Source organism: Rhipicephalus microplus, chromosome 1, assembly GCF_043290135.1.
Source record: "Rhipicephalus microplus isolate Deutch F79 chromosome 1, USDA_Rmic, whole genome shotgun sequence".
NCBI classification, from domain to species: Eukaryota; Metazoa; Arthropoda; class Arachnida; order Ixodida; family Ixodidae; genus Rhipicephalus; species Rhipicephalus microplus.
In genome coordinates this window covers 112,043,585-112,064,589 of record NC_134700.1, presented here as the reverse complement: position 1 = coordinate 112,064,589, position 21,005 = coordinate 112,043,585, and the positions used below count along the sequence as shown (strand labels likewise).

Sequence of the window (21,005 nt, the reverse complement as noted above, 5' to 3'; positions counted from 1 at the left end):
TATAAATTTTGGGACTTCTGTAGCCAATATTCCCAACTGATTAAAAGTAGGCTGTAGTGGTGAATTGTGGATGAATGCTTTTTCTCTAATGCTGTCCTAAATCTAATCAAAGAGTGCTTTTTTACATGCCATCACCATAGTTATGTGGCCTCACGGCCCGGATCAAGCTGATGAACTACCCCAAACTAAATATTGTTGGGCTGCTATGCGCCAAACAACCAACATGATTATGAGCAATGCCACAGTGGAAATCTCCAGAAATTCTGAACATATTGTGTTCGTAAATTTGCACCTAAACCTAAGCACACAGGCCTCTAGCGTTTCACCTCAATCAAAATACGGCCGCTGTCTCCGAGACACGGCCCACGACCTTCGGGTCGTAAGTGCTAGTCCTGAAATTTAGGTCCACCAAACCCAGAAGGGTCTGCAGAGAGACATTTAAACAAAAGCTGTGTTGTGCCCCCCTCCCCCCCCTTTTTTTCTCTCTCACCACTGTCAAGGCACACAACTAGGATGCAGCGGAAGAAGCGGCAATCGCTCTCGCCACCACCCCAGGTAAAGACGCCGCGGTGATATTCACTGACTCGCAAGCCGCTTGCTGAAAATATGTGAAGGGCCGCATCTCAGCCAACGCGATTAACATACTGCAACAGCGAAGTTCCCCATTTCCATATCACTGCGTAATCTGGGTTCCTGGACACGAGGGTCTACAGGGAAATGAAGCGGCTCACGCCGCTGCCCGCTAGCACATTAGCCAGGCTGCCCTGAGACCAAAGGATACCTGGTCCGTGGCTGCAGAGATGGAGGTAGTAGAAAACACCTATTCGTCGCTACTTCAACTCTACAAACTGGAGCGACAGGTGTACCCTCCACCCCATCCAAGACTAACCGAATAAGAGAGTGTGATTTTCAGACGCCTAGAAAGCAACACTTACATACATGGCATATTAATGCACCGCCTCTACCCAACGACACATGGCTACATGTGCCCGCTCTGCAGCGTACCAGACACCTTGGCACACTTGCTCCTTGAATGCCAGTGCCATGCAAACCACAACGTGCAACTGGAGCGGGACCACGCCCCAAGAATAAACGATTACCACCTAATGGAAACGTGGAAGGCCAAGCTCGTCCTCGAGGACCTGTAAGACCCGCGACAACTCGTCGCCAGGGCCAAGAGGGCAGTCGAAGCCAGAGGTTTCCTGAACTAGGGAACCCTCCCACCTTAGGGTGACACCGAGCCTCGCTCGGAACACTGTTTTCTAAATAAACGTTTATTTCTCTCTTTCTCACTGCAAGGAGTCCCTCATTTTTTCTTCCAGTCCACATGAGTCCTGGGAAATTCATGACTAAGAAGCACTGTGTCAGCCACAATGCTGGGTCAACTCGTTCGTCGCAATAATTACTGTTTGCTGTCAGGCTAATTGCGGGGGTGAAACAGCTGAAACTACATTGGGAGCAGTTTTTGGAGCAGGAGAACCTTGCTTTGGAGCTAGCAACATTTAATATATCATGCTGGGAGCATGAAAATACAAATTTTAGGGGTGAAGCTCTTTAAGGCATGGGTCTGTACATACTCTGAGGTGTGTAGTAATAGTAGGTAGCCACTCGCACACCAGTGGCACATACCTGCTCTCTGGCACACAGAGAGAGAGAGAGAGAGAGAGAGAAAAGATTTTATTCACAGGATCCTGTGTGGGGTAGGTGCCAGCCTCGCAGGGCGCAGTCTAATCTTCTAATGTTCTAGTCTATGCATATCCACACGTCCACATGTTACGAAAAACGTAGCACGGCGCCATTATCACGCTCTCGGTGTTAACAAAGCGCTGACAGCAGAAATGTGGTACATAATCTCCTTTAGTCTTGCATTGTCTGCTGGATGGCGGTATTTGTATATGATGAATATATGATAAAAAGAAGCGAGATGGCGGTACTTGAAGTGTTCACCATATAGACGGATGGACGCACAGACAAACAGACAGACAGGCAGATGGACAGACAGACGAATACACGGACAGACAGACGAACACACGGACACATGAATGGGTGCACATACGGATGGATTGACACATGGACGAATGGACGCACAGACAGAGGCACGAACGGACACACATATGAAAGAACGAACGCACGGACGAATTGAAGGATGCTTCGCCCCACTCATCATCATTCATACCGTGGATATGCTGTGATTTTTTTAGCAACGTGGGAGCAACAGTGCATATTTTAATTACTTATAATACACATAACACTGAAACAGATTTTGAAGGAAGTTTTTAAACAGATTATCGGCAGGTATGAGTCGCCCTACCCTTTTACATACCACGCGACATATTTAGCCCTCACAACACACATGTGAAAAAATATTTAAAAAAAAGGTTTTGTCGAAGACTAGGTTCCCCAGAAACATTTAAAAAGAATAATGCATCACACTTGAAAAGAAATTCAAAAATTGTGATTGCACAATAATCTTAGTTAAATAACAGTGTTCTTTCGCTTAAAGAAAAGCCTGACATGATAGCGTCAAGAGCTTTTAACAGATAACAAAAGCGTGCTGCAGTGCCATTGGCGACCACCTCGTACGGCACCCCCTTCAGGAGTGCAGCGTTGGAGCCAAGAAACCTCGCCGCACCGACTACGTCGTAAAGCGCAGGCATATGGCACTAAGTGATAAACGAATGGTACTGATTACGCCTCTACACACGAGAAACCATTCACGCGTTATTAATACGGCACACGTTGGCCCGTTATATTTTTGTTTAATATGTAGATTATCACTGTCAATGTAGAACTCACCATGATGCATCGACTTGCGATTGCTGCACGCACCGCAACTCGGGTTAGGCGTTAGCATTGGCAGCGCTGGTAAGAAATTCTTTTCCACATAAATGAACTGCCGAAAGTACAGTGGCCGGTTTTATTGCAAAGAACAAATAAAAAAAAAAGAAGTCACATTCAAGAACGGCCGCTGACCGAAACACTAATCGAACATAAAGCTAAGCCTAAAACTCGAGTAGCCCAGAGCCGGCTATTTGAGCATGGTCAGAAAATGCTGCCAATCAATAGTAGAGGCTTCCGAGAATGCGTGAGCTAAATGTTATAACACAGCACGCAGCCTGGAATTCGCAATAAATTATCGATGTCAGCTAACTCCGCTCGTACTGGACGGATTCATAAAATATTTACGGCGTTGAATTTGTGAGGCAATACGCTTTACCAGTGAATTAATTCCATGGTTACTCGAAAAAGTGTTTCAGGGCCCCTTTAAAGCGCTTGTTGCAAGTTTTGATTACGAAACGGAGCAGTGGAAAATCACCAGTCATGAAAACTGTGCCACATGATTGCCAACGCGTCATGAGTCGCGAATAAAATGCCGAGGTGCCCGTTAATATTGTTTAAAGCGTTCTGTCACCACAGCTTCCCAAATAACCAAGTGTTTTTTTCTCCATGCGGCACCAATGTGCGGATTTCGCGTGCGATGGCTTTTTTAAATGAAATGAGAACTCGCTCGTCCAAATAAACTAGTAGCTAATGGGCGTAAACCGGGAATGGGTTGCTTGTGTACTGTCGCTCACGGAGCCCATTTTGAGAACCCATGTGCATGCGCCAAAGCATTCTGGACACGCGTCGCATGCAGAGAAATGACTTTACGTTTACAGTTACTCGCTCACGGCAAATGCACATGCGTAGGTGACCAAAGCATCAACACGAAAACTGCAGCGACGGGAGGAACGCACCTTGCACAACAAAAAACCTGAGAGTGAACTCTGTTATGCTTGCCAATCGACTCTGTGGTTTTTGCTAGGCGACATTGGCACCAGAACACACAGCCTAGCTAGTAGAAGCAGCACGCTCGTTGCGCGGCAGCACATTTTTGCGGGGTAACGCATATTCGCAACAGTTTAAAGGAGATTACGGCAACACCATGCACACGAGCCTTCTTCACCAGTAAAGTGCAAAATAAAAAGGCCCGACTGAGGGGGTCATATTAGTGAACTCAGGCTTTTTTCTCCTCTAAACCTGAGGTTGGTGTTACCACATGTATAATTTAGGTATGTGTGGCAGACATCAGCGAAGCTGGAAATCTGCGGCCACGTCGAGACTCATTCGCGGCCGACCAGCAATATGGCCAACGCCTTCGTCACGGCCCCGCCACACAGAGGTGGGCAGCCCCCGCTCAGCAAGCTCGTCACCGACCCTTCACAGCTGAGTGGTCTCAACATTGGTTCAGCGAGCGTCCTCTACCAGTATGCTACAACTGTGGCTTTGAAGGACACATTGCCTGTATTGCAACTACCGGCAGCCGCCAAGGTACGACCGATCACTGAGATTTAACCGTTCTGGCGTTACCCAGCACCTCCACCACTCTGTTACGTCTACAAGAGGGGTTTATTCAGAGCCGACGTAACGGTCGACTTGACGGTATACCGTAGTGAACGCCCAGCAGCGAGCTCTTGCCACCAACCGAACGTCCTCTTCTTCTCCCTCCACCATGTTCCCCGCTACACAGGTGCACATACCTAAATTACGCATGTAGTAACATAAAAGCAGCCGACGTCATACAGACGCAGATTGTCTTTCGCGACTACCGTTTCCAACAGCGGAATGTGACGCGGACACCTTCGATACCTACATTGCATCACTCGACCAACCATTTCCCGATAACAAAACCTTTAAGGATGAGCAACAAAGGGACAGCACCATACAACATCTTCTTGCTACCAAACCAAAATCATCGCCTATGCGCTTCTGCATTCGAGACGGGCTAGTTTACAAAAAGAACTACGCCAACACCGGCTCACGATATCTTCTGGTGGTTCCGAAGAGTCTTCGCGTTTATGTCTTGCAGGCTATGAATGATGACCCAACAGCCAGTCATCTAGGCACAGGAAAAACTCTTTGCCGTTTTCAAGAAAGATTCTACTGGCCCAAAATGCGCCAGACGACGGAACAATACGTGTCCAGCTGTAATGAGTCTCAACGTGATAAGCGCCCAACAAGTGCTCCTTTAGGACAATTACATTCAGTGCCGCCCCCTAGAACTCCATTCGAGCAAGTCGGGATTGACCTCCTTGGACCCTTTCCCCGGTCTTTTGATGGAAATCGCTGTATAGTCGTTTGCACCGACCATTTAACACGGTACTGCGAGACAGCTGCCATACCATCGGCAACTGCAGCCGATGTGTCTTCCTTCATGCTACGTTTTGTAATTCTTCGACAAGGACCTTTTTGTCACAGAACGAGCGCTCAAAAAGGGCGCGCCGCCACATTCTCGCGACGAACCGCCGGAGTGACGCCGCGAGGGCAACTAAAAAGAAAGAAAAGGAAAACAAACATCTAAAGGCTCTCCGGGCGCGCGAGCCTCTCCTCTCGAAAGCGTGGCTTCGCCGACGAACCTCCTCACCCCACAACGGCGGCCGAGCAAGCACTGAAAATTTCTAGAAGGAAAGGGACGTGTTATGCCGGGTTGCGTCATCTGTCGGGGACGGCCCTCGTACAGTCTCGCGCCTTCCCCCAGCCTTCGCTGCGCATCGCGCCGACGAAATGAGGAGAACTTTCTGGAATGTCGTGCGGAAGGTATTTAACCGAGCAGCGGAGACGAGAGATCAGGAGAAGACGGAAGTTAGCGCCAGAGCGCATAGGGTATACCGCCGTGTAGTCGGCGAAGGTTTTGTCCGTAGAGACAAAGCAGGAGAAGATGATTTCCACCTCAGGGGTGACAACTCGAGCCACAGGCAAGAGTGTGTGTTTACCGCTATCGAGCGAAGACACGTGGCAACAGCTGCGTGTGTGAAGCCGACGTGTTTCCGGCGAAGAAGTTTGAAGCTTGGAGAGTGGCCAATTGAAGACGCGAGGTTTCCTGGAAGAGAAACTTCATGGGCTGCGGAACGACAACAACGCTGGACTTTGAGTGAGTGATTCTCGGAAGAGTATCATCCAGACTTTTGTTCCAAGAACTTTGAACTGAATAGGTTTTTTATCTCTTTAGTCTTTAAGTGTCTTGGTTGTTCAATGCATGCGACTGCATTGTAGTGCGTATTGTTGTCTGTGTCCGTTGTTTTGAGTGTGGCTGATTGTACTGTGTAGTACGTTGTTTGATTGGTGACATATTGTCCTCATCTATTGTGGAGTGTGCATTCTTGTGTATGGTTTTCGATTTGCCATTATTGAGAATATAATTCTGTTTTGTTTATCAACTCTCGGCTCTGACTTGTTCTTTGGGCCACAGCCGGCGTCCGCTGGCGCGCCAAAAAGGACCACTTCTAAATTGTCCAAGCTTTCGTGGTGCGGTTCGGGGGGGCCAATACTTCGGCCCTTGGAATTAGCCCGGCGATCGCCTCCCTAATTAACGGGACCTGTGTGACAATTAATCTGGCGTCTGCGACACAGGACCTTTTGGTGCACAGTGTGTCCAAAGTAGTAAGAAAGAGCCTCGAGTTGTTGATAGTGCTATCAGAACGATTTTGTGTGTTGTTCAGTGTTCTCGTTAACGAGTGCAGGGGAGTGTTCCGATAGACTGATTTAGGCAGATACTTTTTACACGCGGCAAGATTTTATTTGCGAGACAGAATGGATCTCGAAAAGTTAGTAGCTCTTGGTGAGAAGATTGGTCTTTCTGGCGCCGAACTACTGAAGTGGGTAAGCCAGAAGGAGAAAGAGGCGGTGGAGAGAGATAGGTTGGCAGCTGAGAGAGCCAAGGAAGAAAAAGCAGCTGAGTTGGAGAGAGAGAGGTTGGCAGCTGAGAGAGCCAAGGAAGAAAAAGCAGCTGAGTTGGAGCGAGAGAGGTTGGCAGCTGAGAGGGCCAAGGAAGAAAAAGCAGCTGAGTTGGAGCGAGAGAGGTTGGCAGCTGAGAGAGCGAAAGAAGAAAGAGAGCAGCAATTGAAACTGAAGCTGGAGAGAGAAAAGTTGGCAGCTGAAAGGGCGAGGGAAGAAAGAGAAGCAAAGGAGCGACAGCTGAAAGAAGAAAGAGAGGCAAGGGAGCGACAGCTGAAAGAAGAAAGAGAGCTGCAATTGAAGTTGGAGCTGGAGAAAGAAAGACTGGCAGCTGAGAGGGCGAAAGAAGAAAGAGAGGAAAGGGAACGGCAGCGGCAGCACGAGATGGAACTCGAGCGGCTCCGTTTGCAACAGCGAAGTGAAACTCCAGTCCAAGCTAGAGTTGAAAGCAGCGAACGGGAGGACCACGGCTTCCGCTTGAACCCAAGCAAGCTGCTCGTGGCGTTTGATGAAAGGAAGGACGACCTTGACGCGTACCTTCACCGATTTGAGATGATTGCGAGGAGCCAGAATTGGCCGGAGCATCAATGGGCAACTGCTTTGAGTACTTGCTTGAGTGGGGAAGCGCTCAGTGTGTACGGTAGGCTGACGCCGACCGATGCAGCCAACTATGCAAAGGTGAAAGCTGCTTTGCTGAAGCGGTTTAGATTTACTGTGGAAGGATTCCGGGACAGATTTCGGACAGGAAAGCCAGCTGATGGGGAGACGGCTACGCAGTATGCCGCCCGACTTTGCCATTATTTCGACAGATGGATTGAACTTTCAGGGACAGCCCAGGAGTACGATGAGCTTAGAGAGCTCCTAATTAGAGAACAATTTCTTACTAGTTGCCACCCAAGCCTGTCGCTGTACTGGAAAGTGAGGAAGGATGACTCACTTGAAGGCATGCTTGAATTGGCTGATCAATTCTTGGAAGCGCAAGGTGGCACTAATTTGGCCAAGGTCAAGAAGGATTGTCCCGATCAGTCGAAGAAATTGGCTCCCGAAGAAAAGAAGCGTGCACCAGAGAGCATTCCGCAATGTTTTCTGTGTAACCGACTGGGTCATCGCGCGAAAAACTGTCGAACGATCTCTACGAGCCCTACGGTTGTAAAATGTTTCAAGTGTGGTCAGACTGGGCACAAAGCAGACGCATGTCGAAACGGAGCGAGTCAAACTCACCAGGTGTCCTGTGTGCTAGCAGCACCGAAATCCGATGATAAGGCCGTCACAGATGGATTCGTAGAGTTGAAAAGTGGGGAGAAAATTCCTATTGTGGGTGCGGTAATGGCAAAACAGCCAACCGGTGTTTCGAAGGGAATGCCAACGCTGCCTGGAAAAGTTGCGGGCAAAAAGATTACGGTGTTAAGAGATACCAGCAGCTCCTCTGTTATCGTGCGGAGAAACTTGGTACGGGAAAGTGAGTTAACAGGCAAAACGAAACCGGTTTGCCTAATTGACCGTACCGTTCGGATGCTTCCCGAAGCAGAAATCGAGGTTGAAACCCCATACTTCAGCGGGAAGTTAACTGCTTTATGCATGACGACCCCCCTTTACGACCTTGTCATCGGAAACATCGACGGGGCGCGAGGACCGAATGATCCAGAATGTTTAGGAGAAGACCTTAAGATAGAGCCCTCGCCAACCCAGCGACCGCGAGATACAAGGGAGGAGCCGCCCGTGACGGATCTCACTAGAGCCCAAGGTGAAGCCGCGGTACAAGAGACCGTGAATGAGAAGATGATCGTGTTGAATGAGTTCACGAGCCGGGCAACTGGACTTACGTCGGCCAGCCAGGCCACATGTCGGGACGTGAACAAGCGGGTGAATAACCGGGCAGGATCGGTTGAGCGTCATGACCCGTTAGCAGTGTCGGAAGTGACAATGATGGCTGAGACGCCGCCTCAGATATCGTCGTTGGAAAGGGCTCGCCGAAAAAGAACGTGGAAACACAAGAAGAGATCGAGCGAGCACCGCAAGAAATGGCGCAAGCGCCGCTCGGAATGCACCGGATAGGTGTCGAGGTCGAATCAGAATGTGTTTGGCAGTGCTGAGTGCCACATGTTGTGTTAATGTTGTGTTGCCCTGTGTCACAAGTGTCGAAGTGTTTGTGCTGTGATGTATAGTGTTGTATAATTGTTGTAAAGACAGAACCTTATACGTTTGTATTGTTTGGAATGTGTGATGAAGCGTTGTACTCATGTACCTACGGTTATATTTCATGTGTGTGAGATTGAATTATAATGTCCAATCGTATTGAGTGATATATTGTGAATGTGACGTGTCATGAGCGATGGACTATGTTACAGTCTTTAAGTGTGTGGTGACTGTTCGCGCTCGTTTGTGTGGTTTTGAATATTATGAGATAATACTCTTAAAGTGGGGAGCAGTGTCACAGAACGAGCGCTCAAAAAGGGCGCGCCGCCACACTCTCGCGACGAACCGTCGGAGTGACGCCGCGAGGGCAACGAAAAAGAAAGAAAAGAAAACAAACATCTAAAGGCTCCCCGGGCGCGCGAGCCTCTCCTCTCGGAAGCGTGGCTTCGCCGACGAACCTCCTCACCCCACAACGGCGGCCGAGCAAGCACTAAAAATTTCTGGAAGGAAAGGGGCGTGTTATGCCGGATAGAGTCATCTGTCGGGGACGGCCCTCGTACAGTCTCGCGCCTTCCCCCAACCTTCGCTGCGCATCGCGCCAACGAAATGAGGAGAACTTTCTGGAATGTCGTGCGGAAGGTATTTAACCGAGCAGCGGAGACGAGAGATCAGGAGAAGACGGAAGTTAGCGCCAGAGCGTGTAGGGTATACCGCCGTGTAGTCGGCGAAGGTTTTGTCCGTAGAGACAAAGCAGGAGAAGATGATTTCCACCTGAGGGGTGACGACTCGAGCTACAGGCAAGAGTGTGTGTTTACCGCTATCGAGCGAAGACGCGTGGCAACAGCTGCGTGTGTGAAGCCGACGTGTTTCCGGCGAAGAAGTTTGAAGCTTGGAGAGTGGCCAATTGAAGACGCGAGGTTTCCTGGAAGAGAAACTTCGGCGAGGTTTCCTGGAAGAGAAACTTCATGGGCTGCGGAACGACAACAACGCTGGACTTTGAGTGAGTGATTCTCGGAAGAGTATCATCCAGACTTTTGTTCCAAGAACTTTGGACTGAATAGGTTTTCTATCTCTTTAGTCTTTAAGTGTCTTGGTTGTTCAATGCATGCGACTGCATTGTAGTGCGTATTGTTGTCTGTGTCCGTTGTTTCGAGTGTGGCTGATTGTACTGTGTAGTACGTTGTTTGATTGGTGACATATTGTCCCTATCTACTGTGAAGTGTGCATTCTTGTGTATGGTTTTCGATCTGCCATTATTGAGAATATAATTCTGTTTTGTTTATCAACTCTCGGCTCTGACTTGTTCTTTGGGCCACAGCCGGCGTCCGCTGGCGCGCCAAAAAAAAAGACCACTTCTAAAATTGTCCATGCTTTCGTGGTGCGGTTCGGGGGGCCGATACTTCAGCCCTTGGAATTAGCCCGGCGATCGCCTCCCTAATTAACGGGACCTGTGTGACAACCTCCCAAAATTGTAATCAATGACCGTGGCCGACAATTCACAGCAGACGTGATGGAAGAGATGCTTCGTGTCTGTGTTTCAAGGTTTCGGCACTCTACGCCATATCATCCCCAAACGAACGGTCTAACTGAACAAACGAACAGAACTCTCTCGAACATGCTGTCTATGTACCGTAATTACTCGAATCTAACGCGCACTTTTTTTCCGGTTAAGCGAGTTCATAAACCGCATGCGCGTTAGAATCGAGTACGAACAAAAAATTACGGTCAATCTATTGCCATCGCAAATCCAAAATGGCCGCCCCCTACGTGCGTTGGCATGGTGCGTCGGCTATTTCTGCCTATGTGTTTACCATGTGCGGCACTTCGTACGTGTGCTGAGGAGTTCGTCATCTAGTAGTGCATTAGCATCGACGACGTGAAAGGGCCGACTCCAAAAACTGAAGTGCACCACGATGCCGCTTTTAAAAGAAAAGTCATCGCGTGTGCAGAAACAGACGGAAGTCGGGCCGCATCGCGGTCGTTCCCGAAACGTGCGTGCGGGAGCGGCGGAAACAAAAGCAGAAGATTGTCGACAGCAAAGGTTCACGCAAAGGCTTCAGTGAACCACAGCAGGGTCGGTTTCCGCAAATTAAAGAGCTGCTCCGCGAGTATGTGCTTGAAGAGCGAGCGGCACAGCGGCCCGTGACGACAGAACTGCTCCAAGTGCGGACTATGCAATTAGTCTTAGAAAAAAGTCTAATGCGGAGCCAGTTTAAAGCGAGCAGGTGCTGGCTAATTAACTATATAAAGAGGAAAGGCTCTTCCCTTCGAAGGGAAACATGCATATGCGAAAACTTTTGCGGAGAAGTACAATGAAAAGCTTTACAGTTTTCAGAGGTTCATCCTAAACTTGCGGCGCAACAACGGCTACCAGCTTGGGCAAATCTGGAATGCCGATCAGACGCCTCTTTACTTCGACATGCCTGGCACCACAACTGTCGAGAAGAAGGGGGCAAAACAAGTTCGCGTGCTGACATCGGTCCACGGTAAAACTACAGTGACGGCAATGCTCTGTTACACGTCAGATGGGCACAAGCTTTGCCCGTACCTCATATTTAGATGGAAGACAATCCCGAAAGGAATCGTTTTTTCGAGTGGTGTGATCGAGCGGGCCAGCGAAAAAAAATGGGTGCGCGTTGCAATCGATGTCTTACGTTTTTTTTTTTTTTTTTCCGCGGTAGAAATCGGGTGCGCGTTACAATCGAGGGCGCGGTAGAATCGAGTAAATACGGTATGTTGCATCAGATCACAAGGGCTGGGACAGTATTCTACCCTTTATCACATATGCATTCAACACCGCTCAGCATGAAACTACCGGCTACCGTCCTTTCTTTCTTCTATATGCTCGACCACCTCGTCATACCCTGAATACCATCTTCCCGTGTTTGGACCACCATGATCCCTGCATATCCGAGATCATCTGTCGGGCCGAAGAAGCTAGACGCCTTGATTATTTGCGCACTCTTGCTTCGTAAGACCGCTCGAAGGCACATTTTGACTGCCGACGCCGACACGTGACATACAATCGCGGCAACCTAGTGTTGCTGTGGACACCAACTAGACAATGCGGTTTGAGCGAGAAACTGCTAGCCCACTTTGCGGGACCTTATCTTGTTGTAAACCGTATCAGTGATTCAGTTTACCACATAGCGAGTCTCCATTTGAACGGTCGATGGTCTGCAAAAACTGAACTTGTCCATGTTGCACGTTTGAAGCGCTTTATTCCTCGAGAGACTGTTTGACTCGCCCAGTGGGCTTCGTCTGCGCGGAGGGAAATGTTACGACATGTGTAATTTAGGTATATGCACCTGTGTAGCGGAGAACATGGTGGAGGGAGAAGAAGAGGACGTTCGGTTGGTGGCAAGAGCTCGCTGCTGCGCGTTCACTACGGTATACCGTCAAGTCGACCGTTACGTCGGCTCTGAATAAACCCCTCTTATAGACGTAACAGTTGGTATCGAAATTCTGGCTTTCGAGGCTGTTTTGGAGCAGTTCGGTGCAATTTTCATGATTTTTATGTTTTTGGAGCAGCTTGGTGCAAGAAACGGAAATGTATCAAAAATGCGCAATATGCGCAACTGTCCCATTTCTGTAGTTGGTACATGGCTAAGGTAGAAGATAATGGCACAAGTACTCAGGCAGAAATGAAACGACAAAGACACAAACAAGGGCGTGTCTGTGTTTCTTTGTCCCTTTCCAAGTATTGGCGCCATCAATTCTACTTTATGATAGTGATAATAAGACGGTTCTTTCACCTGGGCTTCAATTCGGATGAGAGAATGTCCAAGAACTGTTCGACAACATCGGGGCTGCCCGCAATGCTGCCACGCAGAACACGATGCGCGAAGCTGGGAAAACCGCACAGCTGCGCCAGACGGTGCCGTGCTCCCAGGAGCTCGTCCAACAGTTGGCTCTGGTGTTCGTCAGGATACAGGTAGGCACGGTATGCTGCCTCTCGCACCTGTAAGCACAACGCTTTGTTGAAACCAAACGAAGCATCAGCCTCCCACAATCGAAACCAACTTAATGGCCAAAAAAGACATTATTGCTTGCCAGCGAAGCACACAACAAAAGTATAGAGTCCCCCACAAATAGCTTGAAGAGGAAGATGCTATAGATATCCACAAGGTACAGATGAGTCTTTTCAAATTTATGACGGCTGAGTAAAAATATCTTACATCATATCATAATGCTTGTCTGTGGTGCGGTGGTTCGCCAATGTTATACCACAACCCTTGGGAGTGTGGCCAAAAGCCTGAGAACATTAAGTCCTGCTTAGGCAATAGCATTATAAGCAGTTTGGAGCAGCGGGAGACACACCTTGCAGCTCGAACCCAGCAGTGCAATCAGCACTTTTGAGTCATGTTGAGCGAGCGGCACAAGCCAGTGGGGGCCCTGTACTTGGGGGCCCCAACTAACATGCTTCTGAGTTGCCCCTTTTCTATCCCTTCCCTTAAAATAAAGTTTTGCTGTTTTTCAGTGTTGTTAAAAAGTATTCTCTGCACACTGCACCAGTTGACATTGGTAAATTAACCAACTGAAAGACAAGAAATGTAGGCGTGGGCTAATAGCAAGTTCAAGGTTTAAAGAGAATTCAAAATGAATAGTGATTTCACTGGATAAAATTGAATAAAATAGCTTAAATAGTCAAAATAAAGTTTTCTTGTTGTTCAGTGTTATTAAAAAGTATTCTCTGCACACTGCCCCAGTTGACATTGATTGATTGATTGATCGATATGTGGGGTGTAACATCCCAACACCACCATATTATTATGAGAGACGCCGTAGTGGAGGGCTCCGAAAATTTTGACCACCTGGGGTTCTTTAACGTGCACCCAAATCTGAGCACACGGGCCTACAACATTTCTGCCTCCATCAGAAATGTAGCCGCTGCCGCCGAGACTCGATCTCGCGACCTGCGTGTCAGCAGCCGAGTACCTTAGCCACTAGACCACCGCGACGGGGCGCACCAGTTGACACTGGTAAATTAACCAACTGAAAGACAAGAAACGTAGGTGTAGGCTAACAGTAAGTTTGAGGTTTAAACAGAATTAGAAGCGAATAGTGATTTGGGTTGGGATCGAATGGAATAGCTTGAATAGTTTACCAATCGTATTGACAAAAATCTGAACTTGCCTACATTTAACGCAAGAACAATATCATGTGAGGCTAGTTTAGCTGTGCTATTCGAGGAATTAGAGGGTGTTAAATGGAATGTAATAGGGCTCAGCGAAGTTATGAGGACAAGTGAGGCTTATACAGCGCTCAGGAACAGACACGTCCTATGCTACCATGGATTAGTTGACAGAAAAGAACTAGGGGCGGGGTTTCTTATACACAAGAATGTCGCTGGCAACATAGCAGAATACTATATAGTATCAGTGTGAGGATGGCACGTATCATAATTAAGTTTAACAAACGGTACAAGATGAAGGTTGTACAGACCTACACGCCTACATCGAGCTATGATGATCATTTGGTTGAATGTTTCTACGAAACGTAGAGTCCGCTATTAATAAAGAAAAGACACAGCATACTATTCTGATGAGCGGCTTTAATGCCAAAGTAAACGAAAAACAGGCCGGAGACCACACAGTGGGGAAATATAGCATTGGCTCCAGAAATCCCAGAGGTTAGCTACTAGTAGACTTCGCAGAATGTAATAATTTATGAATCTTGAATAACTTATACAGAAAATGAGCTAACTGTAAGTGGACGTTGCAAAGTCCCAATGGCAAAAGTAAAAATGAAATACAGTTGAGCCCACATATAACGGCCCCACTTGAAACGAACTTTTGCTGAAAAGGAACAATATCCGCGTGACCGTAAAAATATACATTGATTGAATGGCACAAAATAGCACTTACAACGAATGTCTCCGAGCACCGCTGATCAGTTACAGCAAACTGAGTCAGCGGTCTGCCGACTTCCCGGTGTGATGACGTTTATTGAACTAGAGAAGTCACAACGATGTCGCAACGAAAAATGGCCACACGACAAGTCTGGCAAAGGCAGCCCAGGTTCTTGTGCAATCAAAGCACGGGCTTTTCGTTCTCTTTGGAAGGCACATACGCGTTAGTGCGTATGCTCCACTACAATACCCCAGGGGTGAAGAGTAGCCATCCTGGCGACTCAGGGAGTAGGCACATTGAGGGGGCCGTAGTAGGGCTTGAGACGGTCGACGTGTACGGTCTCGCGTTCTCGACGGCGCAAATCTGGCGATTGTGTTAGGGGCTCGATGTTTTAATTCACTGGCGAGGTTGCGTCAATGACACGGTATGGACCATGGTATCGGGCAAGAAGTTTAGAAGACAGGCCAGGAAAGTGCGGGGGCACCCAAAACCACACGAGGGAGCCAGTACGAAACGTAGGCGCTATGTGATGAGCGTCGTCATGTCGGGTTTTTCGTAGACCTTGAGCCTCACTTGTCATAGACCGAGCCAAGTGACGGCAGTCTTCAGCGTATCTGGGAACTTCCGAAAGCGGGGAGCACTCCGATGCATCAGGGCGGTACGGGAGTATGGTGCCGAGTGGGTGGGATGGTTGGCGGCCGTACAACAGAAGGAACGGGGAAAAACCGGTAGTCGCTTGCGTCGCGGTGTTGTAAGCGAAGGTAACAAAAGGTAATACAGCGTCCCAGTTAGTGTGGTCGGAGGAGGTGTACATCCTCAGCATGTCGCCAAGTGTGCGGTTGAACCGTTCAGTGAGACCATTCGTCTGTGGATGGTATGCGGTAGATCTTCGGTGGATGATGTTGCATTCAGCGAGAATAGCTTGGATGACCTCCGACAGAAACACTCGACCCCTATCACTGAGTAATTCCCGTGGAGTTCCATGGCGGAGAATGAAGCTGCGCAGAATGAAAAGTGCAACTTCGTGGACGGTCGCTGCCGGTAGAACTGCAGTCTCAGCGTAGCGTGTCAGATGATCGACGCCGACAATAATCCACCAGTTTCCAGAGAAACTATATGGGAGGGGGCCATAGAGATCGATACCCAGGCGGTCGAATGGGCGAGCCGGGCATGGGAGCGGCTGTAACATGCCAGTAAGGTGCCGCGGAGGTGTCTTCTTCTGTTGGCAAGTGGTGCAAGACTGAACGTATTTCTGTACAAAGCGATACATTCCTCGCCAGTAATATCATTGGCGCAGCCTTTCGTAGGTTTTCAGGACACCTGCGTGAGCACTTTGGGGGTCTGCATGAAAATTCATGCAGATGTCAGAGCGCATATAAGTTGGGACATGAAGGAGCCACTTCCGACCACCAGGCATGTAGTTGCGGCGGTACAGAATGCTGTCTCGCACGGAAAAGTGGGCTGCTTGTCGGCGTAGCGCTCTCGTGGAAGGGACAGCAGACGGATCGGTAAGGTAGTAGAGTAACAATGCAAGGTATGGATCTTTACGCTGCTCCGAAAACATGTCAGTGGTGTCTATTAGTGAAGAGGTGGTAAAAAGGGGTGACAGAGAAGCCACATCTGGGGTTAATGGCGATCGCGAAAGTGCATTGGCATCCGCATGCTTGCGACCGGAACGATATATTACACGGACGCCGTATTCTTGCAATCGAAGTGACCAACGTCCCAGGCGTCCGGACGGGTCTTTCAATGTGGACAGCCAACATAGAGCGTGGTGGTCTGTGACCGCGTCGAAAGGACGGCCTTAAAGGTACGGGCGAAACTTCGTCAAGGCCCAAATTATGGCCAAACACTTCTTCTCTGTCATGGAGTAATTCAATTCAGCCTTCTTGAGAGCGCGACTTGCATAGGAGACTACGTATTCGGCTTGGGTGCCTTTCCGTTGTGCCAAAACTGCACCAAGACCGATGCCACTTGCATCGGTGTGAATTTCTGTGGCAGCAGCGAGGTCGTAGTGACGAAGAATAGGTGGTGAGGTCAGCAGGTGGCGCAGCCAGCGAAATGCGTCGTCACATGCAGGTGACCATGCAGATATACCTTTGCTGTTGGAAAGCAGTCTCGTGAGAGGTGCGATGATGGACGCGAAGTTGCGCACGAAGCGACGAAAGTAGGATCAGAGAAAGACGAAACTTCTTAGGGCTTTCAGTGATGTGGGCAACGGGAAGTCAGCGACAGCTCGAAGCTTATCGGGACTCGGAAGAACACCGTCCCTTGTGATGACATGTCCCAAGATGGTTAGTTTTCATGCTGCGAAGTGGCACTTCTTGAGGTTAGGTTGTAGGCCTGCAGAAGTTAGACACGTCAGAATCTCGTAGAGGCGAACAAGATGTGTCGGGAAATCAGATGAAAAGACTACGATGTCATGTAACACAAGCAAACTTTCTACTTATGGGCACACAAGATGGTATCGATCATTCGCTCAAACGTGGCAGGTGCATTGCAGAGCCCAAATGGCATGACTTTGAACTCATATAGGCCACCTGGCGTTACAAAGGCTGTTTTAGGGCGATCACATTCAGCCATTGGCACCTGCCAATACCCAGAACGCAGATCCAAGGATGTAAAGTACTCGGGCGCCTTGTAAACAGTCAAGAGCATCGTCTATTAGTGGTAGCGGGTAGACATCTTTCTTCGTAATCTTGTTTAAGCGGCGATAGTCGACGCAAAATCGAACGGTGCCATCTTTTTTCTTTACCAGAACCACAGGTGATGACCAAGTGCTTTGAGAAGGCTGTACGACTCCACGTTTAAGCATGTCGTCTACTTGCTCCGTAATGATGCTGCGCTCTTCGACAGAAACGCGGTGAGAACGCTGTCACAGAGGCAAATGTGAGCCGGTGTCAATAGTATGAGTGATAGTCGTGGTGCGGCCCAAAGCAGGTTCTTGAAAGTCGAAAGAAGAGCGAAACTTGCTAAGGAGAGCAACAAGTTGGCGGCGATGCCAGAGGGGAACGTCTGCATCAATAGCATTGTCGAAGGCTGACAAACTTCATGGCTCAGACGCATGAGTGATTGTGGCAATGTGACATGGCGTTTCCCCGGGAAGAATAATATCATCGATATGGTCGACAGGTTGCACATATCCCAACGTTTCACCTCGAAGTAAGACAATGGGGTAGTTGCAGTGGTTGGTAACCAGCATTACGGTTAAACCATATGCAATTGTAAGAACGGCAAATGGGAGAACAATGCCTTTGCATTCAGTAAAAAACGGAGATGACGTAAACACTACCGTGGCGTCAGGTTGCGCCACACATGAAAGGCTTATAGGGAACGAAGCTTCCGGAGGCAAGGTGATGTCGTCGTCAGCGATGAGTTTGCAGGGCCGAGGAGACCGGTCGGGTAGTGGAAATTCACATGTTGGCACAAGGGACACTTCGGCACGGGAACAATCGATGATAGCTTCATGACGTGATAAGAAATCTCAACCGAGGATAAGGTCATGAGGGCAAGATGGCAGAACAAAAAACTGTACGACGTACAAAACGTCTTGGATGACGACGCGCGCCGTACACACAGCCGAGGGATGAATGCGTAGCGCGCTAGCCGTGGACAGCACCATGCCACAGAGAGATGTGGTCACTTTCTTCAGTTTCCGACAAAACTTGGCGTTCATCACAGAAACGGCGGCCCCGGTATCAATTAACGCTAATGTGGCGACTCCCTCAACATCGACATCAACAACATTTCGCGGCGAAAACGGAGGCTTTGGGAATTGCGCACAAGTTGCAGTTCTTGCCTCCGGAACTGCACTGATTAGTTTCCCTCCTCATGAGGTGGTCGACGACGCATAGCCGATGGCGATCGGCGATGAGGGGATGGGAAATGAGCAGTCGATAGGCGGCGATCCGAGTCTGAGTGCCTCTGTTCATATGCAGACGCGGTGGCCTGCTGCGGCGCGTAGGTAGGAGTTCCAAAGTATGCGCTTGCAGGTGTGGGGCGACGGTGGCAGAAGCGTGCAATGTGGCCAGCGATGCCACAGGCGAAGCAGATAGGACGATTGTCTTGGGTGCGCCACTCATTAGATCGACGGAAAAAGCGAGTTGGGGGCCTGTAAACTAGAGGCGAGGCCGGAGGAGGTGGAGCCGATAAGGCGACTGGATGTGGTGGGGGCCGCTAGACCACAGCTGCGTAGCTTAGAGGTGAAGATGGCGCAGGTGGTGCGTAGCCGAATTTTCTCTTCTTCAGGCATAGATAGATTAACACGCCTGCAGAGGTCGAGCACATCCTCTATGAAACTAGTAAACATCTCGCCAGGCTGCTGGGCTCGGTGGCGCAGGCGCTGGTCAGCGCGGAGCTTGCGGACCTCTGGTCGGCCGAACGCTTCAGTCATGAGTGTCTTAAAGGAGGACCAGTTGGCGATGGCGGTTTCGCGGTTGGTAAACCAAAGCTTAGCTACGTCTGCTAAGTAAAAGATAACGTAGGCGAGCTTAGAGTCGTTGTCCCACTTGTTGGTGGCGCTCATGCGTTCGTACAAGGAGAGCCAGTCTTCGACGTCTTGCTCACCACTGCCGCTGAAGATTGGTGGGTCCCGTTGGCGAGTAGCGCCGGGGCAGGTAGACGGGACAGCCGGTGGTGCTGGCTTGGCTGAGATGGGCTGGTTGGCGACTGCGTCAGTCATGTTTCGCCGTGGTCTCTCGGGCAACTTGCGAGAGCGGAGCTCCAGGTCCGCTTGGGGATTTCAGCAGCCTCCACCAAATGTGATGACGTTTATTGAACCAGAGAAGTCACAACGATGTCGCAACGAAAAATGGCCGTACGACAAGTCTGGCAAAGGTGGCCCAGGTTCTCGTGCAATCGGAGCACGGGGTTTTTCGTTCTCTTTGGAAGGTGCATACGCGTTAGTGCGTATGCTCCACTACACCGGGAAACTACTTTTGACCACCGATCAGGCATCAACGAGGTGCCCATACATTCTTATTGTTAAACGTCGACCCTGCCTCCGCGACACCTATAGTTGCCGCTTTCCCCGACCCATAGAGGAAGGCAAGCTGTCTCCTTTCTCCATGCCCCGACTGTTTTTTGTTATGCACCCCTTCATCCTTTGTCCCCTCCGCTACTCTGAGCACCCCGCATTGCCAGACGAGACCCTGTTTCACACTGTCACCGATCTATCGAAGACCGGTCGGCCATCTACCCTGTTTTTGATCGCTGGTGCTGTCGTTGGCGTCGCCGGCCTGGAGTGACCAGACCATTTGCAAACTCTGACAATTTGCAATTTGTTTTGTGTTAAGGACTTGTTCTCGGTCACTTCGCACTCAACTCGGCATGCCTTCTGCGGGTGTGCAAAAGCACGAAAACGGCTGTTAATTTGCACGGAACGAATCGCAAAATATCGAAGTACGTGAGGCCATGCAAACCCGCGGGCGCAACAAAACGATTTTTTGACCACGGCCGCCGATTCTTCGAACACCACCGCGCGCATCGATCCAGGTGGCGGTGCTTTGATTTTTTCTACGTGAAAGTTTTGTGGACCTTTTAAGCAAGCTACCCAACCTGCCCCTTTCCCGTGTGTTTTGGTTTTCAAGGTCGCCCTCTCACCCTATCCTCCCCTCTCTTTAAAGCAACTCCTTTGAGCCAGCGTGGCAACACCAGCCATGCTGGCTCGAATTAGTTTTTTTTTTTTTTATTGAAAACGGGCCCAGAGCTAATCCACGCGTTCTGGCATGTGTGTCGCGTGTGTGCATCTTGCTCGCTCTTGGTGTGCGTGTGTGATCAGGATGGCAGATGGAAGGACTAGCACGCTTTTTCCTGCCAACAAAACATCGAAAGTGTGACTGCTTAGCTTGAGCGTAATCCACGCGTTAGGTGCCGCATTGCGGAGCGCTTGCTCATAGCTGTTGACCACCTCGCAGCCAATTTGCCGCTTTGGGTATTCTGGTATTCAGCTGTGGAGATGGTGAATATTTCGTGGGCGGCGGTGACGGCTACATACGCACGAAACTGCTTTCGCGAGACCGACTTCGTCGACGTCGGGCTCGATGCCGAGCCGGAAGCTTCCGAACAGCACCACTGAGGCGGCGATTTGTGGCGGCACATCGTCGACTCCGACATAAGAGAGCGGGTAGGGCATCTGTTGCGATGGTTTAATTACGGCCGATGATGATGCCGACACTGCGTAACCGTGCACGGATTGGGGCATTGTGAATGAAGTACGTTGCGATAGCGATTTGTAGCAATCGGATTGCGAGAACAATGAAACTTTGGAGCCAGTGCCTCATGCAGCTTATGCCAGCAGCTTCG

General features: G+C 49.5%; 1 protein-coding gene across 1 annotated transcript in view; it reads right to left on the bottom strand.

The window, feature by feature from the left end:
• Positions 1-21,005, bottom strand: part of LOC119178257 (mitochondrial intermediate peptidase) — a 108,087-nt gene that overhangs the window by 54,162 nt on the left and 32,920 nt on the right. Inside the window, exon 7 of the mRNA XM_037429450.2 lies at positions 12,606-12,811. Coding sequence (XP_037285347.2) covers positions 12,606-12,811 — 206 coding nt within the window. The remainder of the gene's footprint in view (positions 1-12,605; positions 12,812-21,005) is intronic.